This window comes from Corvus hawaiiensis, chromosome 3 (assembly GCF_020740725.1).
Source record: "Corvus hawaiiensis isolate bCorHaw1 chromosome 3, bCorHaw1.pri.cur, whole genome shotgun sequence".
Classification (NCBI taxonomy): Eukaryota; Metazoa; Chordata; class Aves; order Passeriformes; family Corvidae; genus Corvus; species Corvus hawaiiensis.
In genome coordinates this window covers 81,155,552-81,182,930 of record NC_063215.1, presented here as the reverse complement: position 1 = coordinate 81,182,930, position 27,379 = coordinate 81,155,552, and the positions used below count along the sequence as shown (strand labels likewise).

At 40.2% G+C, this 27,379-nt stretch overlaps 1 protein-coding gene across 1 annotated transcript in view; it reads left to right on the top strand.

The window, feature by feature from the left end:
• TTC27 (tetratricopeptide repeat domain 27) overlaps nucleotides 1-27,379 on the top strand; it is a 120,528-nt gene that overhangs the window by 14,727 nt on the left and 78,422 nt on the right. The window contains exons 4-9 of the mRNA XM_048298599.1: nucleotides 8,772-8,912; nucleotides 11,601-11,703; nucleotides 13,989-14,153; nucleotides 18,230-18,366; nucleotides 22,692-22,804; nucleotides 26,992-27,058. Of these exons, the coding sequence (XP_048154556.1) occupies nucleotides 8,772-8,912; nucleotides 11,601-11,703; nucleotides 13,989-14,153; nucleotides 18,230-18,366; nucleotides 22,692-22,804; nucleotides 26,992-27,058 (726 nt within the window). The remainder of the gene's footprint in view (nucleotides 1-8,771; nucleotides 8,913-11,600; nucleotides 11,704-13,988; nucleotides 14,154-18,229; nucleotides 18,367-22,691; nucleotides 22,805-26,991; nucleotides 27,059-27,379) is intronic.

The following is a 27,379-nucleotide window of genomic DNA, read 5'->3' as shown; positions in this document are numbered from 1 at the left end:
CAGATGGCGAAAAAGTTTACATTAAACTGAGAATTGTATTGAGTGTCCCACTATGTGTGTGTATGTGTGTATTTCAAAAATTAATCTTTAGAAGTACTGATTGATGACTTTCCCCTCTCAGAGTCACAGATGTTGATAAGGGTCTTCCTTTCTGAATGGCCAGAGATGCGACAGATCTGGTATATTTCCAGCTGGCAGTTTCTTTCCTTTATTCTCAAGTGGTTTGTCAGACTGTTATGATCATCGCTTTCCACAGTGCAATTGAAATGACTGCAGTGATGTCATACAAGAATTCCCCTTTGTCCCAAAACATTGTCTGCAAAGTAGATATATTTTCAATGCTAATGCAAACTAAAAAATCCCTTGGTAAACCAGAATAAACTTGAAGATTACTCTGTTATTAAAAAGCAATCTAGGGGATTCATGTAGCTTAACAATTTTTGTCTTCAGTGTAACCTGTTGATACAGGTATTGCAAAGAGTTTCAAATAACTCAGGAATTATGTTATTTGTTTAGTTTAAAAAGCTGAAATATGATTCAAATAATTTACATCTTGGTTGTGTAGACTGATTAAGAATCTTCCGCAGGCAAGTGACTTCAATGCACGCTGTCATTTAACTTTCTCTTCTGCTTTTTCCCTTCCATTCCCTTTTATTGCCCCTTTTATACCAACTGAAAACTAAAACCCTGGGTTTTTGTTCACTAAAGAAATCTGCCATATGAGAACCAGGAGTAGACTGATGAATGGATATCTCCCTGAGCCTGAAGATAAACTGCTTGAATGCTTTCATTGCAGTAAAAGGGAGGGGAGAATAGGTGACTGTCAAATGACAGTCACCACTGAGAGAGTCCCTGGAGAGCTACCTCAAGGCTCTTAAGTAAAAGAGTTAGTATAGAGAACATCATATGGGAGTATATCCAAAGCAGGGAGAGGTTTTTATTTGTCAGACAAAGGGAATAATGGCTCTAATATTGCTGCTCTGATGCCACTCCAACAGGAAGCTCCCTCTGGGGAAAGAAAATGATAACACATACTGACATCACTGCAGGAATATCTAGTGTATTTCGGTGCTGCAGGATTAATTTAATTATAAAATTGTTTTGTTTCTGTAACTGCAAATTGAATGGCATGGTGTTGGGGTTTTAGTTTAGTCTTAGTTTTTTTTTCCTGTTAAAGGAATTTTCTCCCATATGCATGTTGCTAGGGGACAAATAGCTGTACTTAAGAAAGACAAAAAGAGGAGTGGGGCGGGCCTGGCTACTCCTTTGTCTACACCTGGGTGTGGGGTCAGTTCGCTCTGAGCGTCTGGAGAGAGAAGCTGCAGAGAAAGGAGCTGCTGCTTCTTTCTTTTTGGCCGTTCTTTCTTCCTGCTGGAAACAACACCGGGACCCCAAAAGCCGCTTTCCCTGCCCTGCTGGAGACCGGGCTGTGGCTGCCCTGCCCCGCTGCTGCTTCGAGCTTTCGCTACGCTGTAGCCCTGCTCGCCCTGCCTGCCTGGGCCTCCGTGGGGTTCTCCCATCTGGATACATCTCGCCTGCCACCCGGGATTTGCGTCCGTCCCTGCCGTTCCAGCCTGCCGTTTCAGCCTGCTGTTCCTGAGAGCCCGGGATCAGCTGCCCAGGGGTTTGTGAAGCCTTTGTTCCATCCTTCCCGGGATCCCAGGGCACCAGAGCCGCGGGTTTCCCGAGCTCGCTCCGGAGCGCCCCCTGCAGCCGCGGGGGAACCATTGCACCTGCCCTGCTCACCGGAAGCCGCCAGCGCCCCTGCCGGCTGCGAGTGGAACTGCACCCGAGGGGAAATGGCCTGACAGCCGAGAAGGCTGGGACTGGGTTTGTGATTGCTGTTACTGCCATAGTTGTTGTTGTTTTGTTTGACTAGTTATATACATATATATATATATAGTAAAGAACTGTTATTCCTATTTCCCACATCTTCGCCTAAAGGCTCTTGATTTCAAAATATAATAACTTGGAGGGAAAAGGGGTTATATCTGCCACTTCAAGGGGGGCCTCTGCCTTCCTTAGCAGACACCTGTCTTTCAAAACCGAGACAGAGCTTGGCGCCAAACGTGGGGCCTGAGGGCATTAAGAGATAGAGGTGAAAAAGGAATAACAGTTCCTGGATAACTTTATTTTGTGTGCTGGATATTGGAACCTTGTTAGGCAGCACTATGTGGTCTAGTTTACCCTGGTTTGGGTGGCACGTAGCCGTGGCTATATTCTTCCCCTTTGCAGCTCCTTACTTGAATATGGGTCCTCTGACTAAGGCTACCATTGCTGTTATCCAGCTTGCGTTATGGGTCGAGAAGGTGAGGAATTCATGGGTTTTTAACTTCCTCCGGAATGTGGGCACATGGATAAACAGCTATCACACACTGAGCACATGTTTTTGGGGTTATGTTAACAATGGTACCTTCTGTGAGGAAATGACACCAGGGGAAGTTTTCTCCCAACCCCTCAACCAGTTCTTTGGGCCCACCCCATCAATTTTCGAAGGGTTTAAATTCCCTCTGAATACTAACCATCTGCTGCTGATAGGCCTACTCTATTTAGCATTCAAGGATAAGTTGAGATTGGCTTGGATATCTACCCGGACACCAGCCCCAGAGACTAGAGATCCTGCCCCAGAACCTGACATGGCCCCAGAGAGTAGAGTTCCTACCCCAGAGCCTGATCCTGCCCCAGAGCCTGCCACAGCCCCAGACACTAGAGATCCCGCCCCACAGACTGATACTGCCCAACAGTCCACCTCAGAAATGGACTACCCAAACTGGGTGGGGGTACTGGCAAAAGGGATGCAGGAGATGTGCCAAGAGATGGGTCAGGTGCGCCAGGGGATATGCCAGGAGATGGGTCAGGTGCGCCAGGAGATGTGCCAGGAGATGGGCCAGGTGCGCCAGGAGATATGCCAATTGCTAAGGGAATACACCTCCTCAGCTAGTGAAAAACCCTCTCCCTGCCCCAAAGAGGGTGAGTCCAATGGTGCAGCAGTGGAACCCACGGATGTTACAACCGTCCAGGCTTCAGCTGAACCACAAGGACAACCACAGCCAGCAGCAGTCGCCCCTGTGCAAAGGAGGAAGTATAAGACCAAATCAGTACGACCAGTTAATGATGATGGGCGACCAGGGCCCTCACAACCAGCAGGAGAGCCAGAGCCAGAAGTCATCACTGAGTCCCTGTCGCACGACAGTCTCCGTGCTATGCGAAACGACATTGTGCGAAGGGGGCGTGAGCCTTATACCACCTGGCTGCTTCGGGTTTGGGACCTTATGGGCACAAGTGTGCAACTGGATAGTGGTGAGGCAAGGTATCTGGGATCGTTGACCCAGGACCCAGGTGTGGACCAGATATTTGTGAGGGAGCCAGGGCCTCTCTCTCTTTGGGAGCGGCTCTTAATGAGTGTGAGAGAAAGGTTCATTCACAAAGAAAGAATGCAGGAGTATCATCATAGAATGCAGTGGAAGACACTCGAGCAAGGGATCCAACAGCTAAGAGAGGTGGCAATATTAGAGGTACTCTTTGGGAAGGATGGACAGCATGATAATGACCCCGATAAGGTCAGGTGCACAGGACAGATGATGTGGAACCTGGCAAGGCTAGGGCCATCACAATACACCACCTTCATTGCAACGATTGATGCTGACAATACCCGAGAAACAGTGGGCTCTGTTGCCAACAGGCTCAGGCATTATGACAGCATGATCAATGGCCCGCTGAAAGCTCATGTCTCTGCTGTGGTCCAGGACCTCAAAGAGGAGATGAAGGAGATGAGGGAGGAGATGAGGGAGGAGATGAGGGAGGAGATGAGGAGGGTCAGTGTGGCACCAGTGCAAGTCACAGGCCCCCAAGTCAGAGCCCGTCGTCCCCCTGCTAGAGAGAGAGGGTACACCCCACGAGCTGAGCTGTGGTTTTTCCTGTGTGAGCATGGGGAAGACATGAGAAGGTGGGATGGGAAACCCACCTCTGCCCTGGCAGCGCGGGTGCGTGAACTCAAGGAGGGAGGCACTAACCGAGGGGGTTCCGCTAAGGTGAAGGTAGCCTCAGCCTCCCGTGACTGAGCTGCCAGGTATTACAGAAGGGAGGATGATATGTCGGATCCCCTTGAAGGTACCTCGAGCATGTACGCCCAGGGAAAGAATGATAACCAGGGCTAGAGGGGCCCTGCCTCTAGCCAGGAAGAGGCACGGGAGAACCGAGTTTTCTGGACGGTGTGGATCCGATGGCCTGGCACATCAGAGCCACAAAAATATGATGCATTGGTTGATACTGGGGCACAATGTACTTTAATGCCATCGGGACATGTGGGGGCAGAACCTGTATCCATCGCTGGGGTGACCGGGGGATCACAGCAGTTGACCCTTTTGGAAGCTGAGGTGAGCCTGACTGGGAAGGAGTGGCAAAAGCATCCGATTGTGACCGGCCCAGAGGCCCCGTGTATTCTGGGCATAGACTTCCTCCGGAATGGCTACTACAAAGACCCAAAAGGACTCAGGTGGGCATTTGGGATTGCTGCTGTGGAGGCAGAGGGCATTAGGCAATTGAACACCCTGCCCGGACTATCTGAGACTCCTTCTGCAGTTGGGCTCCTGAAAGTGGAAGAGCAACGAGTGCCAATTGCCACCTCGACAGTGCACCGCCGGCAGTATCGGACAAATCGAGATGCTGTGATCCCCATCCACAAGATGATCCGCGAGCTGGAGAGTCAAGGGGTGGTCAGCAAGACCCACTCACCCTTCAACAGCCCCATCTGGCCTGTGCGCAAGTCTGACGGGGAATGGAGATTGACTGTGGACTATCGTGCCCTGAATGAAGTGACTCCACCGTTGAGCGCTGCCGTGCCGGACATGTTGGAGCTCCAGTACGAGCTGGAGTCCAAAGCAGCGAAGTGGTACGCCACTATTGACATTGCCAATGCATTCTTCTCCATTCCTCTGGCAGCAGAGTGCAGGCCTCAGTTTGCCTTCACCTGGAGGGGCGTGCAGTACACCTGGAACCGACTGCCCCAGGGGTGGAAGCACAGTCCCACCATCTGTCATGGACTGATCCAGACTGCACTAGAAAAGAGTGAGGCTCCAGAACATCTGCAGTACATTGATGACATCATTGTGTGGGGGAACACCGCAACCGAAGTGTTTGAGAAAGGAGAGAGAATAATTCAAATTCTCCTGCAAGCTGGTTTTGCCATCAAGAAGAGCAAGGTCAAGGGACCTGCCCGAGAGATCCAGTTCCTGGGAGTAAAGTGGCAAGATGGACGACGTCAGATTCCCACTGAGGTCATCAATAAGATCACAGCAATGTCTCCACCGACCAACAAGAAGGAAACACAAGCTTTCCTAGGCGCTATAGGTTTCTGGAGGATGCACATTCCCGAGTACAGCCAGATCGTGAGTCCTCTCTACCTGGTTACCCGCAAGAAGAATGATTTCCACTGGGGCCCTGAACAGCAGCAAGCCTTCACTCAGATCAAACAGGAAATTGCTCACGCCGTAGCCCTTGGCCCAGTCAGGACAGGACCAGAGGTGAAGAACGTGCTCTACTCTGCAGCCGGGAACAATGGTCTGTCCTGGAGCCTCTGGCAGAAGGTGCCTGGTGAGACTCGGGGCCGACCACTGGGATTCTGGAGCCGAAGCTACAGAGGGTCTGAAGCCAACTACACTCCCACAGAGAAGGAAATCCTGGCAGCTTATGAAGGAGTCCAGGCTGCCTCAGAAGTAATCGGTACAGAGGCACAACTCCTCCTGGCACCCCGACTACCGGTGCTGGGGTGGATGTTCAGAGGAAAGGTTCCCTCCACGCATCACGCCACCGACGCTACTTGGAGCAAATGGATTGCCCTCATCACGCAGCGCGCCCGAATTGGAAACCCAAGTCGCCCTGGGATCTTGGAAATAATTACAAACTGGCCGGAAGGTGAGACTTTTGGGTTATCTTCTGAAGAAGAAGAGGAGCAGGTGACACGTGCCGAAGAAGCCCCACCATATAACGAGCTACCAGAGAGTGAAAGACAATACGCCCTCTTCACTGATGGTTCCTGCCGAATTGTAGGCGCTAGCCGGAAATGGAAAGCCGCTGTATGGAGCCCCACACGACAAGTTGCACAGGCTACTGAAGGAGAAGGTGGATCGAGCCAATTTGCTGAGCTCAAAGCTGTCCAATTAGCTCTGGACATAGCTGAAAGAGAGAAGTGGCCAAAGCTCTACCTCTACACTGATTCATGGATGGTAGCCAATGCTCTGTGGGGTTGGCTGGAAAGGTGGAATAAGGCAAACTGGCAGCGCAGAGGAAAACCAATCTGGGCTGCTGAAGAGTGGAAAGACATTGCCACTCGGGTAGAGAAGCTATCCGTGAAGGTCCGTCATGTAGATGCTCACATCCCCAAGAGCCGAGCTAATGAAGAACATCGTAACAACAAACAGGTAGATCAAGCTGCGAAAATAGAGGTGTCCCAGATAGACTTGGATTGGCAACATAAAGGAGAACTGTTCCTAGCTCGGTGGGCCCATGATGCCTCAGGTCATCAGGGCAGAGATGCCACCTATAAGTGGGCACGAGACCGAGGGGTGGATCTAACCATGGACAGTATCTCCCAGGTTATCCATGATTGTGAGACATGCGCTGCGATCAAGCAGGCCAAGCGGGTGAAGCCTCTGTGGTATGGCGGGCGATGGTCCAAATACAAGTATGGGGAGGCCTGGCAGATTGATTACATCACACTGCCTCAAACCCGCCAAGGCAAGCGCTATGTGCTCACAATGGTAGAAGCCACCACGGGATGGCTGGAGACCTACCCTGTGCCTCACGCTACTGCCCGGAACACCATCCTGGGCCTGGAAAAGCAAGTCCTTTGGAGGCATGGCACCCCTGAGAGAATCGAGTCTGACAATGGGACTCATTTCAAGAACAGCCTTATAAACACCTGGGCTAGAGAACATGGCATAGAGTGGGTGTACCACATCCCTTACCATGCACCAGCAGCTGGGAAGGTTGAGCGGTGTAATGGACTGCTTAAAACCACCTTGAAGGCACTGGGTGGGGGGACTTTCAAAAACTGGGAGATGCATTTAGCAAGAGCCACCTGGTTAGTTAACACTCGAGGTTCCACCAGCCGAGCAGGCCCTGCCCAATCTGAACCCCTACAAACAACAGACGGGGATAAGGTTCCAGTGGTGCACATGAGAGGTATGCTTGGAAAAACTGTTTGGGTAAAGTCCGCCTTGAGCAAAGACAAACCCATCCGTGGGGTTGTTTTTGCTCAGGGACCAGGTTGCACCTGGTGGGTGATGCAAAAGGATGGAGAGACCCGATGCTTACCTCAAGGGGACCTTGTTTTAGGGTGAACTACCCATGGCTCTGTACTTGTATCAGTATCAGCATGTATATTTGTATATAATTTGGGTAATGCATAGATTTATATGGTTAAAAAAGTTAAGTTTCATGTAACACGTTAGTATGGGAAAAAATTCGGGGTGGATAATGTTGGGGTTTTAGTTTAGTCTTAGTTTTTTTTTCCTGTTAAAGGAATTTTCTCCCATATGCATGTTGCTAGGGGACAAATAGCTGTACTTAAGAAAGACAAAAAGAGGAGTGGGGCGGGCCTGGCTACTCCTTTGTCTACACCTGGGTGTGGGGTCAGTTCGCTCTGAGCATCCGGAGAGAGAAGCTGCAGAGAAAGGAGCTGCTGCTTCTTTCTTTTTGGCCGTTCTTTCTTCCTGCTGGAAACAACGCTGGGACCCCAAAAGCCGCTTTCCCTGCCCTGCTGGAGACCGGGCTGTGGCTGCCCTGCCCCGCTGCTGCTTCGAGCTTTCGCTACGCTGTAGCCCTGCTCGCCCTGCCTGCCTGGGCCTCCGTGGGGTTCTCCCATCTGGATACATCTCGCCTGCCACCCGGGATTTGCGTCCGTCCCTGCCGTTCCAGCCTGCCGTTTCAGCCTGCTGTTCCTGAGAGCCCGGGATCAGCTGCCCAGGGGTTTGTGAAGCCTTTGTTCCATCCTTCCCGGGATCCCAGGGCACCAGAGCCGCGGGTTTCCCGAGCTCGCTCCGGAGCGCCCCCTGCAGCCGCGGGGGAACCATCGCACCTGCCCTGCTCACCGGGAGCCGCCAGCGCCCCTGCCGGCTGTGAGTGGAACTGCACCCGAGGGGAAATGGCCTGACAGCCGAGAAGGCTGGGACTGGGTTTGTGATTGCTGTTACTGCCAGAGTTGTTGTTGTTTTGTTTGACTAGTTATATACATATATATATATATATAGTAAAGAACTGTTATTCCTATTTCCCACATCTTCGCCTAAAGGCTCTTGATTTCAAAATATAATAACTTGGAGGGAAAAGGGGTTATATCTGCCACTTCAAGGGGGGCCTCTGCCTTCCTTAGCAGACACCTGTCTTTCAAAACCGAGACACATGGATTTACCAGAAGCTTTTCTCGTTAGATCACGGGAAGGATTATATTACTGGAATGTGTTTGGGGATAGTTGACTGGATGACACATTCATTTCAGGTGGGAGGAAATCAGTTTCTTGCAGATCATGTTGATGTGGTGTATCAGGACAGCAAGAAACAGTGCAGAATTTACCATCATTTGCTAAAAGGTTGAGGCTCCAAGAGACTGAGGTTTTGGCTTTATTTTGGTTTTGGGTTTTTTTTGGGTTTTTTTTTTTTAATGTTTTGAGCAGACTTCTTCCTTAGATATTTTTCTTGTTCTATATTACATTATTTTTTAATAAACTTAAGTTTCCTGAAACTTGTCTTTTTTTTTTTTTTCCTTTTTTTAGTCAAAAATGCTGCATGCAACTATTCTGAAGATGCTGGTTCTAGATGGTGAATCAGTCTATACCTTGACTTCTCATCCTATTTTGCTGCTTTTAGCCAGGGTAATTCTTGTGAATTCAAGACACAAACTCACATCTCTCCAGGTAAGAAATATGTGACTAGTGACTGACTACCAGCTACTCCTTAATTGGTTCTCTCATTCTTTTCTTCATACCTCATTGAATGATTCTAACTTCCATTTCTTTTTCTACAGCTCTGAGGTTCTTCTCTCTAAGAAACAGTTAGGACAAAAGGATTGCAATTATTCACAAGTATCTTCTTCTTAAAGATAAGCTATACTCACTGTCTTCCCCAAAAGAGAGGAAAAGTGTCTTCATTAGCTGGAAAATTAGAAAATTTAATACAACCAGCTTTTTAAAGATACGTACTTCGTGGTATTTGTCAGGGGGTAGCTGGGAATGCTCTATAATGCAGCTTACATATCCTATATCCTTTTTAACAAGCTTTTGGGTACTGTTAACCATTACTGTATGAATTCTAAGTCTAAATCTCTGTTGTGTATGTGTGTTAAAAACAAGAAGACATGATGAAGTGCTTCTTAGAGGGTCTCTACCTCCCAGTTCAGCAGCAGCGTGGTTGGTAGCAGGGCTCTCTGGAAGTGGGGGACTTTTAACAGCAGCAACTTCTCTTTATTGAATTCCAGTTGAACAGAATTTGGCTAGAGATCAAAATGCCACATGGCCTCTCTTTATGCTTGGCTGACAACATCCATTCCCAGCTGGGTCTTTGTATGAGTGATGAATTAAACTGTGTGGGAGATGTTGGCTGTACTGCATTTCTGGAAGCCAAGTTCTTCCATCGTTTTCCCTGTTATTCACAGATGAGTGCTGTTGAATTTCAGCAACTGGGTCAGTCAGGGAAACAGAAAATGTACCTGGTGTAGAGAATTCCCCTGCTACCTCCCCTGAGAATGTCATAATGGGGGGCTTTATTCTACACAATTGAGGTTCAATTATTTGTGGCTACATAAAGTTTGAATAGTAGTTCAAAGGTAACAACTGATAGGAACTACTTTCATCAACAGGTTGGTGTAGCAATTAAAGCTTGCCATTCTTTTTGCTTTCAGGTTGATTCAAAGGTGGCCTCTTAATACTTTGGCTGCTTTAATAGTAGTGCATATAAATTTAAAACAAGGTAAAATACTTCAAAATATATTATCTAAAGCATTAATAAAGCCCGGTATGCTATTTTACATGGAAGAGTAAATGCTTAAAAATCATCCGCAAGTTTTCAACTTGGCTCCCAAAACACTGCTGATAGAATATTGTACACAGCTCAGGTGGCTTATCTGAAACTTTAAAAATACATTCTCACTGATTCTAGCATTTCTGAGTGGTAAGCATAAGGCCTCAGGAAACTGTATAATTAAACTGGATACTCAGTTGTGTGGGAAAATTAATACTTCGTGGTATAAAGCTAAAGTCAAGTAACTTGAAACTTCTTATTTAAATTGCCTTTAGGTTTCTAAATAAATGATAAAATGTTGGGATCTGACCTCTTTCACAAAGCCTGTGTGCCTTACTCTGTCCAGCTTGATATCAAAAGTCATCTTTCATTGCTCTTAGAAATTGATGCTATTATTCTTTTTGATGGTTCCTTTCTAGGGACATTAGAGTCAGCTCCATGTAATTGTTTTAGATGTTTGTGCTTGAATACTGCACAGCCCTTAGGTCAGTCTGATGGAAGGATACCTGCATAAAAAGTTCAGAAGATGGGTGCCTCTAAAGCACTCAAACATCTTTCATAGAAAGTGATTGGTGTGCTAGCAGCACCAGAATAAATAGCAATCGTTAGAGCCTCTGTAGAGGTGTGCTCTACATTCACGGTTTATTATCTTAAGTATAATTTTGAGACTAGAGTATTAAAATTAACTTTTTCACATATTTTCACCTGTTGCAGTTAGAGAGAGGGCTAAGAGACTGGGAAACTTACTCTGTGTGTACATGGCTTTCTAAAATCAGGTATTTCCTGGGCTGTGGTTTAGCTCTACCTGCTGTAGAGTGAATGTTTAGTTCAGTAACATCTTTGCCCTTCTGACGTTCAACATACAGACATTAGGACTTTCAATTGTGATTGTAATGTGTTCTCAAGAGCAATTCTGCTCCTATTCTGCCTCTCTCAGGCTCCTATATACTGCCACCTGAAGAAATAAAAAAGGTCAAACAGAACAGGAAAAAATGCATAGAAGGGTGACGATGGATGGTCAGAAATACAGAATGGCTTCCATACAAATGGTAACTAAATAGTTTAGGACTCTTCAGGCCACAAAGTTTGCTGAAGAATGAGATCGTGGCTTTCTATTAAAATAATCTATGTGACACAAAAGAAGGTAAGTAGGAAACAGCTGGACTTGGGGTTTTGGTTTTATTTTGGTCCTTTTCTGTTACAAGAGTTAGGAGCTATGAAATCAAAGTAGCAAGTGGCTGCACCAAAGTAAGTGCATGCAAGTATTGTTTTTTTCTGCTGTTCACAGCATTTCTTACCAGATGGTGGTACTAAAGATTTGCAGGGTTCAAAGAGCAGTTAGCGAAATTAACAGGGAGAAAATCCATCAAACTCTTGGAGCACTGTAGAGCTGCCTGGATATGTTCGTCTTTATGCTAGGTTATGGTTGTTTTTTTAATAAAACAGCTATTTTGGACAGGCTTGTACTTTTTAGACTCTAGAATTGAAAATTCTAGACTACAAAATCTGTATTTTAAAGCCACTTTCCTTTTTTTCGTAATGCTCTGTACTTGTTACGAACTTGAAGCATCTATATTTTCTTTTAGACGTTACCTTGGTGGACTCTAAGATGTGTAAATATTCACCAGCAGTTGTTGGAGGAGAGATCACCTGAGCTATTTACTCTGGCCCAGACCTGTATAAAACAAGGTATATTTCTAATTACTTGTTTTATTGGCTTGCAGCATCACTTTTAAGATAGCACAGGGGAGAGGCATTTGTAGTCATAACTGCTATCTATAATGCTTATCAGACACTCAAATAACTGCAAAGACTAGAGAGGGAACAGAATTTCACTTAAGTTGGCATGGACTTGTAAGGCACATGCTATTTTTCAGCCTCTAAGATGAAAATGTGAGCGTGGACAAAGTTTTTTTTGACAGTGACTTGTTTTGAGATTCTTGGATATGGTTCTCAGAAGTAGATGATGTAAAGTACACCTGAATCTGTAGTGAGTTTTTTTCTGACAGTTTTTGCTGCCTGGTGCCTCTTAACAGTTTGTTTATTTTCTCATTGAGGCCATCTGGTATTTCAAACAAGTACCTTCATATTCCATAAAATAAATACTTTTAAACCTTTTAAATTGTCTTTGAGTAGGGCTTGAGTAACCCACTTGTCTACATCAAGTTCTCAAGAAAACTTTGTGTTAGTTACTAGAGAAGAAGACCTTCAAATTCAGGAAAAATTGCATTTTTCTCAAGTGTTAGGTCAATATCATCACTTGAATAGAAGACAGCTGCAGTGATTCCCTGCTGTTCTGTGGCAGCCATTATGCAAAACCAATGGGACTCAGTGCAGTTTCCCATCCATTTGGCTGTGTACCAAGCATGGTACGGGGTGCCAGAAGGATGTCATAAGTTTGGGACATCAGTGCTTCTGGACCGCTTTGTCAGTACTAGTAATGATGTGAGGCTTTTCCCCAAAGGTCCTTGAAGTCTCAAAGTGCCTAAGCTTATCAAGCACTGTGAGTAAATGATATTTAGGTAGTGGTAACACCGCTTCTCAGTGTGTCACTTGAATTCATCATATGGCTTTAGCACAAGTAATCTTGTATTCAGCTCATTGAAACTTGTTAGCTATGGAAAATCAAGTTGTAATGCACAATTGAAGACTACAACCTGATTTATTTTTTCCTTTGAAACTGTATCAGTGTCACTCAGATCAAAAGTTGCATTTTTGTGTGTTTTCCAAGTGTAACTGCATGTCCAGTATTTTGTAGGCTTGAATATTTTTAAGTTACTAGTTTGTAGTTTTCTTTAAAAAATCTCTAAATCTCATCTTTGAAAAAGTTGTTGCTAGGCAAGATTTATCTAAGCAAATTTTGATTTAGTGAAGTAAAAAATTTGTGTAAAAACTATGTTCAGACTTAGCAGCTTTCTGTATTAAGTGAAAGGTTTTGAGGATTAACAAGCACTGACAAAAAAAAAAGCCTAGGAGGTTTAAACAGTAAAGTCTATTCGTGCTAGAGCTGACAGCCAGTCTCTAAATTCAAGTCAGAGAAAGTGTTTAAAAAATCCTTGATGATACCACTTTTTCATATAGTAAGACTTTTTAACACCATTAATAAAGCTTATTTGAGAAATTAAGCATCCATTAAGGAACACAGCGTCAGTGCTATAACTGGGTAACCAGTCCTTTTTAAGTGCTGTGATGCTGTGAGCTTTTTTGGAATTCTTATTATCTAAATATTTTTGCAAAATGCAGAAATAAAGCGTGAAGCAAAAAACCCTCTTCCATTTAAGAATGATCGGCATGAACCATTTTCAATGTAATAGTCTGTATTTGCAGGAATGTTCTCTGTAACTTACTGTACTTTGATAGAACTTAAATACATAAGAAATAAAAATGCTTTTATGCTGGATGAAAAAATGTCAAGTCTTCTTTCCTGAAGGCTTCAGATCTGTTCACAAAAGTATTTTCTCCTGTTCAGATGGAGAACGTGATCTTTATCATTCAGCAAATCAGTAATTATTTAAAAAAACACACAAAAACTCAACACGCAAACAAAAAGCAACCAAACAGAAAATGTCGTAAGAATCCTAAAGCACCATTCAATACTCGATCTGCTGTTGAAACTTCCATTTGAAGCTTACTATTTAAGGGGTGGGCATTAGCTCAATATTTTGTTCTTATGTTCCTTAGAAGGTCCAATACAATCATAGTTATTTCTTCTCTGCAGAAGTGATATTTCCCAGTTCAGCTTTGCTGTAAAATGTAAGCAAAGATTGACCTTTTCTTTATTCTAGTAGCAATCCTTAGGTCTAAAACTTGCAAAACGCTTTAAATCACATACATCTTTTATATACTGTCAGTGAATTTTTAAATGTGTGAAGTGTAAAGAACATCAGACTTTCCCTCATGATATTTTAAATGTATTTTTAAAATACCATTCTCCTAGACTACAGTCTCATTTTTTTCTTTTTCTTAATTTGCAGTGACAGAAGCAGAAGCATTGTTCACAGGTGGTGAAAGCTGGCACTTAGCAGTTCAGTTCCATCTTGAGTCTGCCTATACATTTTTGTTTTACTATGAATATAAAAAAGCTAAACACTGTTTCAATATGGCTAAAGACATAACAAAACTGCAGATTAACCTTACAGGTAAGTTTTGCTTGTAAAGTCTACGAGGATGATTGGTTGGACGAAACTAACCTATTGCTTGTTGGGGGTGTTTTTGACATATCCAAGTAATAAAAAACTGTACTTTGCAAAAGCTTGGTGTTTAACAGGTAGGTCTTATTTGTCTTGCAGGAGTTAGTATTGCTTGGAAGAGAAGTATGACATCAAGTTAAAAAATTATTCCTAGATGGGTATTTGAGAAGTTGGGGCATTATAATCCTTCTTTCTTGTGTTTCATGTCAAATTCTAGGTCTAGTTGCATCTGCTGGTGTCATGATGAATATTTTTTGTTTTGTTTTGTTTGTTTGGAGACACTTACAAAGGAGTCTGCATGATGATTTGATGCAGTCTTTCCCCTTTTGTGCCACTAGCCTAGATCTACTCTGTGGAAATAGCTTTAAGAAGTCACTCCTAGGACTGGTATTACCACAGGAAATAAGAAGGGAAGTCAAATTTCTGATGAACAGAAATCCCAGGGATTCAATCCCTATGGAGACTTTATAATTATCCTTTCAGAACCTGTTCGTTGGCATCAGGAAGATCAGATTGCTGCACTTACAACTATACATGGATAGATATGGATCTATGGTCTAGCTGGTCCTGCTAGGTAATCAAAATGACATAAAATCACACCTTTTCTGTGTGAGAACTTATGATTGTACCCGAGTAGAAATGCAAAAAATCTTTATCTAGTTTTTTTTCTGTAGACTTATTAGTGGAAAGCGCTAAGGAACTGAAACTTACAGCTTCCTTACTTGTTAACATCACTGTATTTCACAAGGCTCATGTTCCTTCATACCTAGGTTGGAGCTGCAGCTAATCCTGTTCATACCATTAATCAGTTTAATAATTTATTAAAAAATGCCTAAGACATCAGCAGCAAAAAAACCCCCTAAAACACACAAAAACCCAAACAAAAACCCAAAGAAACACAAACTCTTAACAAATTATGTGGAACTCCATGTTCATTTATTCAAAGCTTACTTTGAAAGATCTGTAATGGAAATCTTGTGGCCTAATGCTTTTGTTTAACTATGATTGATTATATTCAATGGTATCTACTTAAAACATGGTAGTTTATATCTGAAGGAAATCTATACATTTCAATTGGTCCTACCCTTTTTTTCCTGTATGCAACACAATCTGTGCATGTGGTGTGTTCCAAGTGTGGCCTTTATAGCCAACTTGGTATTATAAAGTACTTCTCTTTAAAATTAGTCAAAATTCTTCTTGTTTTTTTAATAAAAACATCAATATCTATAATGGTACTCTAGCTATAAAAATGCAATTAACTGAGAACAAGTAAAATCAAAGAGACAGGTGGTTGGTTATGCACTGATAGTCTTCATGTTGGATTTTTTTTTTTTCCTTTAAAGGAGATCTTCAGATTTTGGATTAATAATTTCCTTAAATCTAATTTAGAAAAAACCCTTCTTGTTTGGAGGAGAAAAAAAAAAGATTGGATGCAGTGGAATTACTTATATTTTTTATTGCCAAGAGGTTATGATAGTCCCAGAGAAAGATTGTGGTGATACAGCATCTCAGAAAAAAACCCCAATGTTTTGTTCCTAAATGTTCTGTGGTTTATCTCCATAAATCTATTAGCATAGCTATGTCTAACCTGAAGGCAAATGAACTGAACATGTGGGAATTGTTGGCATTCTAGACAAACTCATTTGACGTGCATGTTTGGGCTAAATGGGAGGAATGTTACATCATCAAAAAAGACTTCAGTTTAATGTAAAAATTCAATCTCTAGCAAAGACATTTTTAAGGCTTTTGGGAGGAATTTCCTTTTTAGGAAAGGATTTTGAGAGGTTTATGTGCATTAATGTTTGTAATCCTTACTAGCTGAGTATTGTATTACAGCATGGAAATAGATATTGTTCTTAAAACAGATTTTAGGACCAATGTTTTCCAAAGTTATTTCAGTAATGTGTGACAAAATTATACTTGGTTTGTGTACTTTTTTTAAGTCCCATTAATCCAAGTATGTATTGTGTTCATCTTTTATTAAAAAGCATCATTATGTCCCTCACAATGAGTCATAACCATCAATAACCCTACAAAACAATTTCCAGTAAAAGAGAACACCGTGATCCTTCTTGCGTATAAATTTAGTGAATTGAAGGGTAGTAATCCAAAATAAATTTAAGATCAACAGATCTAGAGGATTAATAATGCTGAACTCTGAGATCTGTTTATTCTTTTCATGCCCAGTAACGTATCTCCGGGAACTTTTGATATGAAACAGAAAGTTTTTGTGTAGATTCCTTTTACTTTGTGAGGATATACCATGGAACCACAGAATGTTAAGGGTTGAAAGGGACAACCTTAAAGATCAAGGACAGTGACACTTCCCAGTACAGCAGGTTTCTCAAGGCCTTATCCAGCCTGGCCTTGAACACTGCCATACATGGTCATATAAACCAACCAAATTTTTTCTCAGCTTTAACACATGTGATACATATTTTTCAAGTAAAAATAGTGTTTTGTCCCTGTAATAGTAAGGAATTCTTAGGTTTAAAAATGGGATGGGAGGTGTGCGCATATGAGAGCATAAACAAATCACAATTTCTGAGTGGTAGTAAGCAATTTTTTGGAATCCAGAATAAGTTTGCAGTGTTTCCTTCAGCTGTTTAGGCAGTAAGACATAACAGGAAGTGAATTTACAGCATAGTGATTTTCAGGCAATATTAAAATAGAGAATTGAAGGCTACTATGTAAAATTAGTATGAATCTTTAGCCAGTATTTCTCTCTGTGTCTCTTCTCTGCAGTGTGCTGTGTGATTTTTAAAGTGATATTTTTAGAACCTTTTTCATTTCTTCATAAACTCTTAATACAGGGCTTTTCCACTAAAAGGGGTAATTGGCAGAAAAGGAGAAATCAGTTTAATTTCTGGCTTCCCTACTCATCTCTTTCCACTTTCAGGAGGAAAAATGGGTGACTGCTATTTCAGTGCCTCTGCCGGATGATCCTTATGGACAGTGGCCTCATCTTCAGGCCTTTGTCACATGAGCACTCAATCATCTTTACTTCAAAGATTTTATATACTGAAAGTTTTTCAAAATTATCATGAAAATAAGACCTTTACGTGATCTTAATTAGTTCTGCAAAAGCAGCAGTGGATTATCTCTCTTCCATTTCACACTGTCTGAGCATTGTATTACAGTAATAATGAACAAGCAAACCTCCAAATTTTATAGAGTAATCTTTAGCTCCATAATCTTTAGCTCCTCTGGTTAGGATTCTGTTATTTAAAGTTACTGTCCTGAAATTAATTTTTTATTTCTCTGATTGCATTTTGCAAACAAGTTGCTAACAGAGGAAGAACAGACACGTTTTTCCTTACAATTTGGTATAAATGTCAGTTACCCCTTTAAAAACTAATCGAAATTGCCAGTGGGTACAATAAAGAACTGAAGAAACAACACTGAGAGGAATTTCATGTTGGGCATTCTGAATATTGGTTAATTCATTTTACAGCCTTCACTGGTTTGCGGTGTCACTCACTCCCAATATAACTTTTACAATATCTTACATGCTGTATTCTGGTAACATCATGTCCGTGATCCTTCTTTAAAGACCTAACTCCTCAAATGAAGATTTGAAATATTTAAAATGATGGCCTGTACGATATTATGGGGTTTTCATTTGCCTAAATGTCTCCGTGTAGTCACTAACTTCTAGCAGGCGAATTGAACAATTGTTTCTGGTTTATTGCTTGGGAATAAGCAGGGAACTGATGAAACTTGATGACTATGAGTTTTCAGTATGCTGGGTTATGGGGAATTTAACTAAAATCAGCTTTGCAAGACCTATATAGCTGTGTTTGTGTGTTTGTTACGTGTATTACTTTGTATGTCTCAGCTGGCAGTGAGAACACATGTAGTTCACTGCAAAGAGATCAAGCAGAGTTAAACCACTGCTAAATTTCATAGGTTAATTCTCAATGTATTTCTTCATTTTGTCTGTTTTTTTTTTTTTTAGCAACTCTCTAGTATGTGATTTGATTACTGGTTTTTAGTGTTCATTAATATAAACATATTTTCTGTAGGTGCTTTGGGGAAGAGAACTCGATTTCAAGAAAAATACGTTGCACAGCTTATTTTGGATGTCCAAAGACCGGATGAATTCCTCCTTCCTCACAGTGAACTAAGTCCAGCTCCAACACCTCTAGAAAGCTTAACAATAGTATGTATCTTAGAAGAATTGCTTTAATTTTTTAAAATGAAAGTGTTCTGAAGCTTTTGTTGGGTGTCTGCTAGGGAAAAGTGTGTTGTGCCTAGAGAAACTTAGCTGAGGTTTTTGAAAGTTTTTGGAAGAGCTGTGGGGCAGTAATTTGCCTAATATTAAAGGGCATGGGGTAAAACAACATATGAATGTCTGCAAGACAGATGTGGCTACTCAACTAAGAACATGTTTGCAAATATGATCTTCTACAGTTCATGCATTCATTTTTAGTGACTAAGAATGATGGAGCTAGGAAAACAGGTGAGAGGCAGATTTTCAAAATAGCCTGCAAGGCATCACAGGATTGCACAAGGATTGCACAGATTCCTACAGACTGACAGACGTATTCAGTTACAGTGCAAAGATAGGAAATTACTCTACTTATTCCTATGGCATGAATGATATGAGTTGGTCCTACTGATCTTAAGGGTGTGCATGATGACTTCAATTATAAATTGCTGGAGAATCACTGAATTGACTTGGAATGATATTTTTCCTTCCTAAGGAGATATAAAGTTATTTGAACTTGCTAAAGAAGCCAGAGATAAATTGAGGCATGAAGTATAAACTTTCGATCATAAAGTAGGAAAGCCTTTATTAAAAAATGTTGTGCCTTGATAGACTTCCTGGTCAAGCAGGGATCTTAAGCAAAAAAATTGTCACTACTTCTCTATTTCTAAATTGAATGCATAAATATCTTTAATAAAAAAAAATCTAGACTAATCTAGATTTTTTTTTTTGTCTGCCTGTTAGCATGTCCTTGGTGTTGCATTTGATTTGATGAAATGAGATGGACTACACGTGTCACGACTTAGGCTTGTGATAGCACTACATACACCAACCCTTATAGGATAGTGAGAGCTCAGGGAGGCTGCCTGGTGAATGTCACAGTTAGTTATAGTCTTCAGTTACAACTTATTTAGAACTAAATGATGGCATGCACTGTTCTCAGAGTTCCTAACTGGGATATTGTATGAGTGTTTTTTCCCAGTTATTCACAACTTTCTGAAGCATTTGCCTTTCTAGTCTATTTCTGATAAGGACTTTAGTTTGGAATAAAATTATTTCATCATTTCAATAAAAATGGCTACACTGGCTTAGGCTGTAGGTATAACTCAGAATTAAATATTTTATCCTTGCTAATCAAATACTACTCATATGTGCTTTCAGTGAACAGACACAGAGCTTCTCATGTAAGTTTAGCAGAGAATTTAGAAAGAAATAAGGGTAATTAAAACCTTTAAAAATCAGGCAGTCAGGCTTGATGTGATCCATACTGTCCTACTAAAATTTTACTGAGTGTAGCTTGAAAATAGTGCTAGAGAAAGTAAACATATCTATGCTTTTGGAAAAGTAGAAAGGTGATGCTAGAAACAAGAGGTTTTGGCTACAGGGAAGGAGTTGTGTTTTGTGCAAATCTGAGTGCCTGTGTCATGTAATTCTGTAGTAAGTTACTCAGGCTCCTCATTAAAGAAAGTGAGGCTTTCTGTCCCCACAGTCTACTTCTCAAAAAAAAAAAAAATTTAAAAAATCAGTACTTCTTATTTCTGCATCTTCTCTATGTCAAATTTTAGAAAATCTTGTAGTAAAACCATGTGCTGCTTTGAGGAAAACCGGAGGTATTTCAAGTTCAGACATTTTATTAATTTGTGTGAGTGTTCTGCTACAGGTATTAGACCAGGTTTGACTAAGTATATTCTTCAATTTGTGTGTGCATTGAATTACAAGTTAAAGGGTTTTGGTTTTTTTCTCTTTTCCAAGCATGTTTTTATTGATAATGTGGTATCAAAATACAACTTAGTAATGTAGTTTGTCAGTGCAATGTAATTAACTTCAGCAGTGAATCCTAGTGATTCTTTTGCCAGGTCTGGTTTCAAATTTGTTGGCTTTGAGTGTATCTTGAAGTTATTTTAGCTAAAATTGGAGTTAATGCTATTTTTCTTCTGCCAAAAACTACCAGTGACATCCCTGCATCCCTGTCTAAGTTTAGGGAGGATACTTGTTGTATCTTGTATACTTTTAAAAGACTATCCATGGCAAATACATAGAAGTTAAGTCTTCAAGAGGTGCTGAGAATCTCCACAGAATTAACATATGCATATGGAAAGCTAAATTGTAATAGGGAATTTCTCTTCCAGTTCTCTCCTGAGTTGTTATTTTACATTTGCCATTTGCAGATAAAGGAAAATGCTCCATTTGTCTCAAGATAGGATTTATCCTGGATGAGCAGAAAATTTCCTAAGAAAATTATAAATTCTGACAGTTTGGATAAAGGCCAAGTTGAGACTGCTCCCGCCTAATGTTCATCTCCTGTTTTGGGGTGCTTACTTCTATGATATTAGAGTTTTCCCCTTAGTCTTGTTCAGTAGGAAGACTGAACAAGTTATTTTGCAATTAAGCAGAGAGTAATTTAATTCAATTAAAATAGAATCAAAATAATAATGTGTCTGACAGTTGGATTGGTAGCTGTGCTGGTTTCTGGTCAAGGGCTTCATCTTTCCCTCTGGTGCTGAGCAATTATGTTATCTCAGGTGGCGCTAGAGGCAAAACTATTCACATTTCAAAATAAGTATTTAAGGCTGTAAATTCAAAACGTTGCTCCCAGGTCAGTTTCTATGAAAGGAAAGCCTCAGGCTTGAGGTCATGCATAAAGACCCTTGATATGAAGTGATATGTTTAAATAGTTTGATTAGTTTTTAAAAATTCAGAGCTGTTTTTATATTTTGGGGGAATGTGGAAGTTCTTTTTATATCTAGGAATGGAAGTCATGCTTTAAAGCTCTGGCGTATGGTTGCAGTACAGTTCAGTTGATCAATATTCACAGTGAAGCTAAAGTAATTAGTACTATTTATACAAGTTAGATTTTAAAAATTATGTAGGCCTGAAGGTGGAAATTTTAACTAATTGCCATATTAATTAACTTGTAATTTATGTTACACATAATGAAGTATCATTATACTAGTTCTAAAATAATTTTCCACTGAAGTGGTAGATAATCTTTGCATAGTCTAATGTAGGAAGAGAAGAAAATTATGGTATTGAGTTTGACTTTAAAACTGTGAATATATTCTTTATCCACTTCAAATAAAAAAAGCTTGTTTTCTTCACATTCTCTGTCAAATCAGTTTCCTTTCATTTATGTAGTGATAAAATACTGGTGATGAATGCAGATAACCCACTTCAAAGCATTCCTGTTTGCTCTTTGTTCTTCTGTGGACCTTCATTTTGACCTTGCCAACGGAAGATATGAATGAGAAACAGCTACTACTGGGACATTGAAGGGAAATTAATAGGAAATTTGAAAAACTGTTAATATAAAACCATTATCTGTTTTTAATAGATTGTAAATACTACTACTGGTAACTAAGAACCAGTAGTATGATAATTGGTTTCAGGACCAATTGTTTTGGTTTGGGTTTGTTTTTCAAGGGAAGAAGTAGTATTACAGCTTTGCTTACAGCCAAGGAAATCTTTTGTTGTTTTCAAACAAACAAAAATTCTATGCACATAGTAATTTACATGTCTCAGCCATAGATTATATTATTTTCATCTTCAAGTTAAAAGTGAGCTCTTTAAATAAAAAAAAACTTAAAAAATTTTTTTTAAAAATGGACTCTTTAAATAAAAAGCATGTTCCAGAGGAAATTTTATGGAAAATCACAAGTAGTTGTCTGGGAACAAACGTTTTCAGAATGTGCTGGCTCAGTGAAGTCTTTCCAGTCTGCGTTTTTTTGGGGTTTTTTTCAATTTACCAAGCTCCTTTTACCAAAAAAAAAAAAAGTCCCTGTAAGGAATTTACCTTTACTGCCAGAAGTCATACTTTACATGGTTGGGTTTTGCTGCTACTTAAACAGAAATCCATAAATTCCCAGAGGTCTAAGGTGCCTAGCCTGAGCACTGCATTAGTGACCATAACACTAATCTGTTTCAGTTGTCTGTATGTGTGTAAGAGAGGATGAAATGGTTCATAATTCTATGAGCAACAATTTGAAAAGGGAAGCTGCCTTCAGCCCTTATTTAAATAGGAAGTTGATATTAGGTAGCCTTAAAGTTGCTCTGAATGCTGTTCCTCATGCACAAGAAACTATATTTGTAGCAAAAGTGTTTTGGGTGATAATTCCTTGTACTGTCTTCATTAGTTAGTTATTCTGTCATAACGGTAAATTGCTTTCCATGGTGAGTTTCTGTAATGGTAGTATTATCCTTTTCTGAAGAACTCTATATTTTTTCCTATATTGAAGGCTTAATTCTATCTACTTTAAAATATTCTTTTTCTCTTCCCACAGAATTATGATTTAAATGATGACACAGTGCTTAATGAGATAAAATTAGCAGATGCTGATCAGTACCAGGTACCTGATTTGTGCGCAGAAGAGCTTGCTGTAATCCTTGGAATATGGTGAGTTAGCTTATGGTTACTTTAAAAAAACCCCAAACAAGCAACTGTATGAATCACTGTGACAATGAAATAATGAAATGGTGAGTTGATGGGACTTTTTTCCTTCTTTATTATATAGTCTGGCTAAAAGGCTAAAAGATTTGCATTATACACAGATAGCATTTCAGTTATTTCAGAGTGAACATTAGTGTCCAGTTCAAAATTTCAGCAATATTTCTTTAATAGCTGTGTTGTTGTTTTATCTTTAAAAAGCTTTATACTCCTTGTGCTTCAGGTTAATTACATTTCAAGTGTCAGCTGGCATAAGCTATCATGCAGTGATAGCACTTTGGTAAATTTTGGAAGCATACTTCAGAATCTGCAATTGCCAGCTGTCTGTGGGGATCAACCATCAGGCAATACACTGCTCTGCTATTCAGTGACATGGGAATACTTGTCCGTTGGTAGCTAAAAGCTATAGTATGAAGTCCTTGTGGTTTTGCACCTCATTTTTTTTCCCCCCAGCTTTTAGAAATTATTTGCTACATGGGTTTTGGAAATAGCGTAGAAGAACAAAAATCAGCTTGAAATCTAAGGATCAGAAGGTATGGTATGTGGAAGTATAGTATAGTCAGTTGGTGAGTTTGATGCAGTGTTCATCATCACTCACTCTCAAAGTGCTTTTCTGGTCTGTGAGTTGCAAAATGATGGAATCTATTTGATCCAGTTTGAGGACCATATAGCGAACAATGGGTTGACATAAATTCTTAGCTCACTCACTTTTAGTCTTTCACACACTGCCTCAAGCAAAGCAAAGCTTTTCCCTTCCTGAGGACCATTTTCGTGAGGACTTCATTTCTTAACACAGCGTAGTCTTAGGTTCAGATTATATAATCCTTCCTGTTCCCTCCATTCTGAAGGAAATTTTAAATTGCCTTTTGCTCTTTTTTCTTTTCTTTTTTTTTTTTTAAGGGTGCAGTTTGAGTTCTACATTGGCTGGCTGCACAGTAGGTTTCTTGATCACAGTGTTTGACTTTGAAACCACCACTGTCATGTTCTGAACAGTGGCTAGGAACCATATTGGCTGCCAGTTGTGTGTATATTTGAGTTTGGCAGGATTCAAGGCAAGACAAAACTAAGGACAACTGACTAAACAAAATTCAGTGTTGCCTCCCTATAGGAATGGCAAATGCCATTCAGTGGGTGGGATAACATTAATCATCTGAAGCTGTCTTGGTCAGCGACAGAGACAAGATTTGATATCCAGCCACTGCAGAAAGGATGATGTAGTAGGATGCCAGCTTTGAGAATTATTCTTCTTGTAACCGAGTAGAGTTTAGGCTTGGATTGTTGGCTGTACCCTTGGTGTCCATACCACCTATTGGTATGTCAGTTTGTGGGAAGCATAGACATGTTAAATTTATCATTGGCTTTTAAGCTAAACGTTCTTCTCAAGCCTTGGCTATAGCAGATTTTGTAGTTTTCTTTCATGCATGAGGACTGCAGTTCTGGAGGGTAAATGTTTCATTTCATAATTAATAAGTTAGCTGTAGAATTCCTGTAAGCTGTTTTATTTTTAATAGCTTTAGTGATGTTCTTTAACAATTTTCAGCTTTCAAAATCAGTTCTTGAAACAGAAGTAGGTAGTCATAATCCAAAAAGCGATACTTTGTTTTGCCACTAATTGTACTGTTTCAAATATGGCTCACTGAGTCCCAAAGTATACAACTCGTTAGTTAAGCTGGATACTTTATCTATTAAGCTGTCAAGGTAGACCTGATTAATCAGATTTAAGAATTGATTGTAATCTATTGACAACTAACTTCTGCTGATTTACTAGACAATACTTTTTTCTGGCGCACAGTACATCTTACTCCAAGGTTCTGTTTTATCTGTCTAAAGAATGTCTGTTTCTCATTGTTTTCTTTCCCTCTTTTGTTTCAATAAACTTCTTAAGACAAGATTCAAGAGTGGACAGAAAATACATCACAAAACTGAATGATGTGATGATTAGTGACTTCTCTTCATATTGTTATGAAAAGATCCCTCATCATAGGTCTTACACAGTAGATCCTGAATTCCTCTCAGATTTCAGCTCCTGAAATTCTCTGGGATGAACCAGTTAATCTGTCCTTGAAACCAGAACAGATACAGGTCATAGAAATGAAATTTCCATAAAGTAGTCTGACAAGAACTAACACTGTCATTAGAAATGCTTAAAACCAGGGTATAACTCGATTCTAGATTCAGATTCAAATTATAGCTTTAAATTTGATTTGATTCAGTATGGAAAATAATTAAAACAATTTACTTGTTCTCCTGTCTTTCAAGACTTACATTTCTGTACTTATTTGTCTTCAAGCTTTGTAAATGGATGTGGCAGAAATGGAAATCAGAGATCTATTTTAGCACTGTTTTGATCTGGAAGAGCTGCATCTATGTGCTTCAAAAAGCTGTGACAAAAATTGATCTAGAGTAAGAAGAGGATTAATCCTTTCTGCTTGAATCAATGTATTTTTAGGATGATGAAAAATAAGTTCCACTTTTGTCAAAATTTAACTGTGCCTTGGTTAACCTGTGCTTTTCAAAAGCCGTGGTCATGTCATTTAGCATTCTAGTTGCCTGACTGCTGTTGAGTTGATACAATACTAGAACTTTTCTTGCTGCCTTTTTTTCCTCTTTGTTTTTGGTTGTCTCCCTCCCCCCATTGCTATTGTTTACCTGAAGTCACATTTGTATTAGTGACCAGTGTTTAGTGACTTGCCTTGACTACATCAAGCCAACTAGAAGTCTTTCTGCTAGCAGCTGACATTAGATATGGAAAAAAGTAACTGAAGCAGTGAAATCCTTTATTACTTTCCTGTTTGCATGAAAATGTTCACAAGGAAGGGAAGAAACAGTGATACATATATATATATATAAAGAATGTCTTTCCTAGCCATGTTGTCTAAACCTTTGAAAACACCAACAGCATAGCGGTTTGGGGTTTTTTTTTTAATGTGGGGAGGTGAGGGAAAATGTATTGAAGCAATAGTTAATAAACTTTTCTTTATGTCCTTATGGCCATACTCATATAGCTTGCTGAAATATCAGCATAAATGGTGTGAAGTGTGTATGGAACCTCCATCATGGGAACAGACTACGTAACCATCTGTCTGAAGTTAGAGGTTTGTAGTGCAGGAAGAAGAGTTGGAAGACTCTCAAGTCTTCTTCTAGAAATTGTTGTGAGTAGTCTGTGTGCATTCAAGTAGAAGAAATCATGCGTGAATAACGAGGCAAAGTCTTGTCTCCAAAGTAAGTTACGTAATGTAGAGAGCGTAATTTCAGTCTGTAACCTATTACCACAGTAAGTATCTTTGCAATTTTAGCCTAGAATATGAAGCCTGCTGCAGAATTTAGTGTGATAAATTTGGGCTTATGTATACAGCCATTATATGGGTTTGGTGATGATCCATCATCTGTGGTACAGTTTAGGATATATTTTCACTTGGTATCTTTGGTTTTAACAGGGAGCTTGAATTACAGCTTTTCTTGGTTTTTGTGCAATTTGGTGCTGTCTCTTTGTAGTATGTTTGAAAGTGTTGGGGAGCTGTTGTCTAAGGAGAACATGCATCCACACAGAGTTGTAAGCCATATTTCTTTATCATCTCTGTAAGCATATCCAACTCTGAATAAAATAATTTTAATTCTCACCTCTGCGTATTCTTCTGGTTTTCCCCCTGTGAATACTTCAAGGTCATGGTAATGCTGGTCAGTGAGAGATGGACTAATGTGATCATATGTCTTGAGTGACTAGAAAGAGGGTGTTTGTCTGAGATTACCCTTCAGCACTTCTTGAGCATTAGTAGTTTTTTGCTTTGCAGAATCTGCATTCAATTAGTTATAGGATTTAAACTCGAAACAGATCTCTGTAAAAACAAACAATGGATTTAAAACTTTTTAGGATTTGTGAAATTGTTATTCCCATAAGCTTAAACCAAGTAAGACATTTCACTTGAGGATGGTATTGCAAAGGTTCTTATAAAATACTTGGTCCCCTAAACAGTTCTTTATTTCTGTGACTGTTTCTAGGTCTAGGTCATTTTCTGCACATACCATACTCCCATTTTTCATTTCCAGAAGATTTCTGCAAGTTTGAAAAATGTGTTCTGAATAATGTAATTCTAATGATGAAATCAGCATTGTTTTATTTTTTTTTCTCTTTACAGTATAGACTTCCAAAAGAACAATCCAATACACAAATTAACTGAAGAGGAACTTCTGGCTTTTACTTCAGTAAGTAACTTACCTGGCATTCTTAGTAAACATGTTTTCACGTAATATTTAAGTACCAAGCAGTAACCTGTCAGTCACACTAACCAGGAAATTTCACCACAAAACACACACAGAAATTTTTGCGTTTTTAAGCTTTATTCACTGTGTGAATTATAACGTAATATGCAACTGTATAATTCTACAGCAAACTCCTCTTGGGACACTAGTGGTAAAAGTGTTTCTCTTTAAACAATGTTCAAGAGGAGTTCTAAAGAAATTTCAGCTTTATACTCTCAGATTTATTCAGTCTGTATCAGATGTTCTGCTTTTACACGTTTCTTC